Raw genomic sequence first — 8614 nt, forward strand, 5'->3', positions numbered from 1 at the left:
GCCCCTCTGGAAAGCAATATGGACAATCTTCAAATAAATAAATCCTCTAATTAAATTAATTCAGCAAGTCAACCCAGCCCTTTCATGCCTTGGCATAGTCTCAAAGGACTTAGTATCATTTTCCAAAAATACTTGATCAGGCTTTCTTCACAATAGCCACAAAATGGAAGCATGCTAAATATCTCTGAACTGGACAAATAGATAGTGAAAATGTGGTATACATACATTATGAAACACTATTCAGCTGTAAAGAGAATTGAAATCATGAGCTTTTCTGCTAAATAGATGGACCAAGAAAAGATCATATTGAGTGGCTACACTCAAACCCAGAAAAACAGAGATGGCATCTTCTCTCTTATAGGAAGTTCTTACCTCCAAGCTTTAAAAGAGAGTACACAATCTGAAGTAACCAGAATATTCACAAAAGTAAAAGGAGACTTCTGTATGGAGCAGGGAATAATGGGCAGTAGAAAAAACAGGAAATAATAATCCTAAAAGGAAGAAATTGAGTGTGTGAGTGTGTATGTGTGTGTGTGTGTGTGTGTGTGTGATTAATGGAGAAGTGATAGACATAAATAAAAAAGAAGAGAGAATAAAATAACAGTAAGGATGTATGAAAAAGTTTTAACGTTTCTAAATATTATCATCTATAAATATGGCTGTAATACATCTAACTATCTATAAGCATATCCAGTTAGAGTATAAATGATATCTTCCAATCTTAACTCATGATGCTCTTCACCAGGGCCACGGACATTCTCACAAAGAAACCACAGCATTCTGCTTTGATATTGTTGGTCACTGATGTTCTTGATATTTCAAAAACAGTACAGTCTACTGTGATTGTCCCCTTTGCCTCCCAGAAGTAGCAGGTGAGGCCTATGCAGAAGAAGCCATGTGCTTCAGTCAGAGCCAGGAGTCGTGATGTGGACAAGAATTTAAAGCCTCCTCAATGGGAACTACCTTTCTTGGTATCATAAGGCAATCTGTAAAATTTTAAAGCCAACAGTACTTCCCAGGTATGAAAATTATGAACCATAACAATGGTCTGCACTGCTTGATAACCTGAAGGCTGCAAGAGCAGCACACATACATTGGTGGTAATCAACAGCTTATAATTGGACTTAAGAAGTTCTCAACCACAGGAAAGTCATTTCTGGAACTGGAAGCCTACCCTGATTTCTGAGCATTAGGGAAGTATATATCTTGAAGGAGAACCTAAATCCACTATGCATGACTCACATGAATATTCATATAAGATTGATTTTCCAACTAGTACCAATTCTTATATAGATAGTCTTCTCATAGCTATAGCAGGATATTTCTGAGATCTTTCTCATTGGAAGTCTATAGAATTATTTCTAGTAAAACAGAATGTGGGAAAACTGAATTGTGGTCCCACCAGATCATTCACTACGGTCAATACGATCTCCAATTTCTAGGACTATTTGTTTGGCTTCGCAGGTGAGCAGATCTGGGGGATTAATTGCCCCCAACATGAGAAAGAGATCATTCAGAAGGACAGTACCTGGATTATTAACACAAAACAATACTCAAGTAGTTAAAGATATGGGACTCTACAAGTGATACCCCATTTGTCATACACAGGCATAACACTGAAAATACCTCGAAACCACCTTTAGTGAGTGTAACTTGAATGCCACTTCCAATCACTTCCCAGTCAAACCTCAGGAGCAGAAATGGAACTGAATGTTTGGGATCACAAAAGCACACAAAATGAATTATTTAATTTACAACAAACCAAATTTAATGAAAATCTACCAGAAAGGAATACTCTTAGCAAGTATTTTTCCAAGAAACCCTCAGGAGGAGCAAGGGAGACAGCAAGCAAACTGTTCTCACCCACAGAAAGCAGACTGCTGCAAGTCTGCCAGCATCCATTCTCTGTAAAAATCTCCCTGAGCAGGCTGCAGGCATTGACCCTCCTCTTGTGGGAATTACACAGTCTCACCACTAGGTGTCAGCTCACAACAAACTAAAACACAGTAGGTTTTGTAGCCAGAATTCTCTTTTTATTTTCTTTCCTACACACAATTCTAGTTTATTATGGCAAAGGTGAACATGCCTCCTTCTCCACAACAGTAACCAGTAAAACTGATCGCCAAAATAACTCGGTACAAAACAGGTCTGTTTCAGAATTAGAAAAAGAGGAAGAAAAAGCCTTTACATGAGTTTTTAGATCCCATTTTAAAACAGGGAAAAAGAGAGAGAGAGAGACAAACAAAAAGAAATCCACCATTGTCTGCACAGTCCAGTTGCCAACCCTCCCTCGAGGGATTACGGACGAAGCTTCTGGGTCCTGTCACTTCTTTGGATTTGCCCGGCTGTTTAACTGGTGTCCATCTGTGCATTGTACTCATCCAGCTGTGCATCCAACTGCTCGGCAGAAAGATGCTGCTTTGAGTTCCTGCTCGTTCCTCTACCTCTTCCAGGGCTGTCTCCACGGGTCCCTCTCCGGATGAGGCCACCACCAAAACACCCTGAGCCATGGTTTCTCCTCATGGCACCTCTGTTCATTCTCTGTGCAGGTTTTCTTTGTGAGTCAGTCTGTGATGAGACAAGCTGAATGATCATTGGGCGGCCATCTAAAGGGACACCATTGTACTGTTTCATAGCTTTCAGAGCATCTGCCTTCTGTTGAAAGTGCACATGTGCTGTCCCTAAACTACGTCCAGAGCAATCATAGTGCACAGCTGCTGTCTTCAGTGTTGCAAACTCTGAGAAGAGTTCCTGAATATCCGCGTCTGACACCCCGCAGTCAAGGTTTGACACAAACAGCTTTCTGCCCATCTCCATGCTGGCTCCACCACAGAAGTGACTGTCGAATCGGTCATGCTGCCACTTGTTGGAGAGTTGTATAGGCCTGCTGTAGGGAGCCGGCCTGGTCCTGCCTCCTCCGGCAGAGCCACCACTCATGGTAGGCCGGTTCTTCAGAGACCTGCTGCATCGATTCCCCCACACAGGGGCCTGCATGGCACCACCGTGGCGGCCCTGGTAGTCCGGCCCTGCTCCAGCCCTGGCCTTTGCCGCGACTGCCTTGCTGGCTCCGGTTCAGCTTAATGATGTCATCCAAAGACATATCCATTTTGTTGGCCATGTTGGTCTCGGAATCAGAACTCGTGGTCTCCAGAATTCTAATTCGTGTTTAAACACCTGGAATCAGATACCAGGACAATACTGAAAAATTGGATTACAGACCTGTGTCAACACCACCTTGTTTAAAACTCCTTTTCTAACTGGGAAAATACTGTGGCCTGGTGCCATGAAACAGGCTCAAGAGTGCAACTTTAAGGACCCAGCATAAAAATACAAATTTCTTTTTCTCCTTTTCTTTTTTGTCAGAGAAACATTCTCACCACGCAGCACAGGTTGAAGTTGAAATCAATATAGTGAAGGTGATAGCCTGTATCTCACTGACATCCAGCTGTCTTTGCCTCACCAATGGTGGGATAAAAGTTGTTTTCCACAAATCTGTCAAAATACTATTTAGAATGCTATATATTACTTGATCAGTGCATATTTCTCTGTGGAAAAGTTAATGCTGGGGAAAATTTTCAATGTTAAATGTTAGTGTTTACAACTATGTGCATGGAACTCAAAAATGCTCATTTTGGATGTGAATTCAAACACAGCTGTTCTCACCCACAGATGCTAGACTGCTGCAATCCTAGGACATCATTTCTGAGTACAAAGCACTGTAAGTAAGCTGCAGACATTGACCCTCATCATGTAAAAGCTCCACAGTTATACTACTGGGGTTTAACAAAACACAAATTAAATCAACAGGTTGTGTTAGCCAGAATACTAATAAGTCTTAGTAAACCCAGAGTCAGAAATCAGAGTTAATGCTGAAAGGTCGGAGAATCAAAGTCCCAATCCCCAGTGTGACTTCTTACCTCTCGTGAATCCTCAGGCACAAAGGAGGAGAAACTGGTGTCTAGCAATCCTCAGACTGAATGGGGTGAGCTGGCTCTCTTCCTGCCTTATATACCTCCCTCTGCCAAGCCACACCCCTTCTGTCTCCACTTCCTCATGTGCTGGGATTAAGGGTGTGAGCTCAGTTTCTCTGAGGATAATTCAATCTGTTGTAGTGCTTGGTGGCCTTGAACATTTCCTCATTTCAAATGCTTGGTTTATCTGGGCGGTGGTGGCACACGCCTTTAATCCCAGCAATCGAGAGCTAGAGCCAGGCAGATGTCTGTGAGGATGGAGACCAGGCTGGGCTGAGAGCCTCCAAAACAATACAGAAAAACCCTGTCTCAGAGCCAGGAGTCTTGATGTGGACAAGAATTTAAAGCCTCCCCCATGGGGACTAGCTTCCTTGGTATCATAAGGCAATCTGTAAACTTTTAAAGCTCTAAAGGGAAGCCTTCCCGCCAGCCTGGTTCCAGAACCGCATCAGGCCCAAATAAACACACAGGAGGCTATATTAACTATGAAGCTGTTGGCCTTGTATGTTTCTTACTGGCTAGCCCTGACTTAAGTATTTATCCCATAATGGATAATCTAAGTATTTCTCTTACCGGAGAACTTTCCGGGCATCCTACCCCATGGTCTTATATCTTAACTTCTGTGTTTCTACTTCCCAGAGTCCTTCTGGACTCCTAGTCCCAGCTATCTTGCATCACTATTGGTCAACAGTTCTTTCTTGACAAAGACACGAGACTTCTCCCAACATAAAGCCAACAGCCCTTCCCATTTATGAAAATTATGAACCATACCAATGGTCTGCACTGCATGATAACCTGAAGGCTGCAAGAGCAGCACACATACATTGTTTGTAACCAACAGCTTATAATTGGACTTAAGGAGGACTCAACCACAGGAAAGTCATTTCTGGAACTGAAAGCCTAGCCTATTTCTGAGCATTAGGCAAGGATATATCTTGAAGTAGAACCTAAATATAATATGCATGACTCACATGAATATTCATATAAGATTGATTTTCCAACTGGTACCATATCTTATGTAGAAAGTCTTGTCATAGCTATAGCGGGATAATTCTGAGATCTTTCTCAGTGGAAGCCTATAGAAATATTTCCAGTAAAACAGAATGTGGGAAAACTGAATGTATCCCACTGGATCATTCACTACTATCTCCCCCCTCTCTACTTTCTAGGACTTTTTGTCTGGCTCCGCAGGTGAGCAGATCTGGGGGATTAATTGCCCCCAACATGAGCAAGAGATCATTCAGAAGGAAAGTACCTGGATTGTTAACACAGAACTGTACTCAAGTTGTAAAAGATATAGGCCCCTTCAAGTGATTCCCCATTTGACATAAACAGGCATAGCACTGAAAATAACTACAAACCACCTTCAGTGACTGTAACTGGAATGCCACTTCCAATCACTACCCAGTCAAACCTCAGGAGCAGAAATGGAACTGAATATTTGGGATCACAAAAGCACACAAAATGAATTACTTAATTTACTATAGACCAAATTTAATGAAAATCTGCCAGAGAGAATTACACTTAACAAGTATTTTTCCAAGAAACCCTCAGGAGGAGCAAGGGAGACAGCAAGCAAACTGTTCTCACCCACCAAAAGCAGACTGCTGCAACTCTGCCACATCCATTCTCTGTAAAAATCCCCTGAGCAGGCTGCAGGCATTGACCCTCCTCTTGTGGGAATTACACAGTCTCACCACTAGGTGGCAGCTCACAACAAACTAAAACACAGTAGGTTTTGTAGCCAGAATTCTCTTTTTATTTTCTTTCCTACACACAAGTCTAGTTTATTATGGCAAAGGTGAATATGCCTCCTTCTCCACAACAGTAACCAGTAAAACTGATCGCCAAAATAACTCGGTACAAAACAGGTCTGTTTCAGTATTAGAAAAGGAGGGAAAAAAGCCTTTACATGTGTTTTTAGATCCCATTTTAAAACAGGGAAAAATGACAGAGAGAGACAAACAAAAAGAAATCCACCATTGTCCTCACAGTCCAGTTTTCAAACCCCCTCGAGGGATTACGGACAAAGCTTCTGGGTCCTGTCATTTCTGTGGATATGCCCGGCTGTTCAACTGGTGTCCATCTGTGCATTGTACTCATCCAGCTGTGCATCCAACTGCTCGACAGAAAGATGCTGCTTTGAGTTCCTGCTCGTAGCTCTACCTCTTCCAGGGCTGCCTCCACGGGTCCCTCTCCGGATGAGGCCACCACCAAAACACCCTGAGCCATGGTTTCTCCTCATGGCACCTCTGTTCATTCTCTGTGCAGGTTTTCTTTGTGAGTCAGTCTGTGATGAGACAAGCTGAATGTTCATTGGGCGGCCATCTAAAGGGACACCATTGTACTGTTTCATAGCCTTCAGAGCATCTGCCTTCTGTAGAAAGTGCACATGTGCTGTCCCTAAACTACGTCCAGAGCAATCATAGTGCACAGCTGCTGTCTTCAGTGTTCCAAACTCTGAGAAGAGTTCCTGAATATCCGCGTCTGACACCCCGCAGTCAAGGTTTGACACAAACAGCTTTCCGCCCATCTCCATGCTGGCTCCACCACGGAAGTGACTGTCGAATAGGTCATGCTGCCACTTGTTGGAGAGTTGTATAGGCCTGCTGTAGGGAGCCGGCCTGTTCCTGCCTCCTCCGGCAGAGCCACCACTCATGGTAGGCCGGTTCTTCAGAGACCTGCTGCCTCGATTCCCCCACACAGGGGCCTGCATGGCACCACCGTGGCGGCCCTGGTAGCCGGCCCTGCTCCAGCCCTGGCCTTTGCCGCGACTGCCTTGCTGGCTCCGGTTCAGCTTAATGATGTCATCCAAAGACATATCCATTTTGTCGGCCATTTTGGTCTCGGAATCAGAACTCGTGGTCTCCTGAAATCTAATTCGTGTTTAAAAACCTGGAATCAGATACCAGGACAATACTGAAAAATTGGATTGCAGACCTGTGTCAACACCACCTTGTTTAAAACTCCTTTACTAACTGGGAAAATACTGTGGCCTGGTACCATGAAACAGGCTCAAGAGTGCGACTTTAAGGACCCAGCACAAAAATACAAATTTCTTTTTCTCCTTTTCTTTTTTTGTCAGAGAAATATTCTCACCACGAAGCACAGGTTGAAGTAGAAATCAATATAGTGAAGGGATAGCCTGTATCTCCCTGACATCCAGCTGTCTTTGCCTCACCAATGGTGGGATAAAAGTTGTTTTCCACAAATCTGTCAAAATACTTTTTAGAATGCTATATTTACTTGACAGTGCATATTTCTCAGTTGAAAAATTACTGCTGGGGAAAATTTTCAATGTTAAATGTTAGTGTTTACAACTATGCGCATGGAACTCAAAAATGCTAATTTTGGATGTGAATTCAAACAAGCTGTTCTCACCCACAGATGCTAGACTGTTGCAATCCTAGGACATCATTTCAGAGTACAAAGCACTGTAAGGAAGCTGCAGACATTGACCCTCATCATGTAAAAGTCCACAGTGATATTACTGGGGTTTAACAAAACACAAAGTAAAACAACAGGTTGTGTAGCCAGAATACTAATTAGTCTTAGTAAACCCAGAGTCAGTAATCAGAGTTAATGCTGAAAGGTCGGAGAATCAAAGTCCCAATCCCCAGTGTGACTTCTTACCTCTCGTGAATCCTCAGGCACAAAGGAAGAGAAATGGTGTCTAGCAATCCTCAGGCTGAATGGGGTGAGCTGGCTCTCTTCCTGCCTTAAATACCTCCCTCTGCCAAGCCACACCCCTTCTGTCTCCACCTCCTCAGTGCTGGGATTAAAGGTGTGAGCTCAGTTTCTCTGAGGATAATTCAATCTGTTGTAGTGCTTGGTGGCCTTGAGCATTTCCTCATTTCAAATGCTTGGTGTATCTGGGCGGTGGTGGCACACGCCTTTAATCCCAGCACTCGGGAGCTAGAGGCAGGCGGATGTCTGTGAGGACGAGACCAGGCTGGTCCGAGAGCCTCCAAAACAATACAGAAAAACCCTGTCTCAGAGCCAGGAGTCTTGATGTGGACAAGAATTTAAAGCCTCCCCCATGGGGACTAGCTTCCTTGGTATCATAAGGCAATCTGTAAACTTTTTTTTTATGGCAGATGAATGTTCTAATGAACTGTACGTCTAATCTGGTGTAAATAGCTTCTTGAAAACACAGCTGTGTTTTATCACACATCTCCTGATGTTCAGCCTTGGGGTAGCCTAAGCAGAGAAGACAGTGTGGAGATGGGAGTCAGGGCCATAATCCTGCACTTATAGACTATCCAACGATTATAACACGGAAAAAAATGACCCAGAGACTGATATTAGGGTTCAAACTTCAAGCTGAATATCAGAAAAGCAAAGCAGCTGGACACTAGCTTCTTTTTTTGATAATATTTGAGATTTTTTTATTTTTTTTAATTTTTTTAATTTTATTTTCCAGTTTAAATTTAGATAAGAATCAAAGTTGCTTCACAAGTCAGTTCCAGGTCCCTCTCCCATTCCCTCCCTTCCTCCCGTGCCCTCCCACCCCCCCCGGTGTCCCCTCATTTCTCCAGGGAGGTTGAGGCCCTCCATGGGGGTGTCCATAGTGTGTCATTTCATATAGGGCAGGGCCTAGACCCTTTCCCAAGAGTTCAGGGTGAGAGTGCACCTCACATTGT

At 43.4% G+C, this 8614-nt stretch overlaps 2 protein-coding genes across 2 annotated transcripts; both read right to left on the reverse strand.

The window, feature by feature from the left end:
* Positions 1-2017: 2017 nt before the first annotated feature.
* LOC101844720 (THO complex subunit 4-like) lies at positions 2018-3118 on the reverse strand. Its single transcript, XM_040736832.1, is given in 2 exon segments — positions 2018-3018; positions 3020-3118. Coding segments are annotated over 2 exon segments (768 nt in total). The 3' UTR covers positions 2018-2349.
* A 2836-nt stretch (positions 3119-5954) lies between these two features.
* LOC121136430 (THO complex subunit 4-like) lies at positions 5955-6828 on the reverse strand. The gene has a single exon (XM_040736828.1). The coding sequence runs from the start codon at positions 6808-6810 to the stop codon at positions 6043-6045; it is 768 nt and encodes a 255-aa protein (XP_040592762.1). The 5' UTR covers positions 6811-6828; the 3' UTR covers positions 5955-6042.
* Between the last annotated feature and the right edge of the window lie 1786 nt (positions 6829-8614).

This window comes from Mesocricetus auratus, unplaced genomic scaffold, assembly GCF_017639785.1.
Source record: "Mesocricetus auratus isolate SY011 unplaced genomic scaffold, BCM_Maur_2.0 Super-Scaffold_100120, whole genome shotgun sequence".
In the NCBI taxonomy this organism is placed as follows: Eukaryota; Metazoa; Chordata; class Mammalia; order Rodentia; family Cricetidae; genus Mesocricetus; species Mesocricetus auratus.

Excerpts from the sequence above, each read along its gene's own strand:
- LOC121136430 (XM_040736828.1), bottom strand. The coding sequence starts at position 6,810 with ATGGCCGACAAAATGGATATGTCTTTGGATGACATCATTAAGCTGAAC.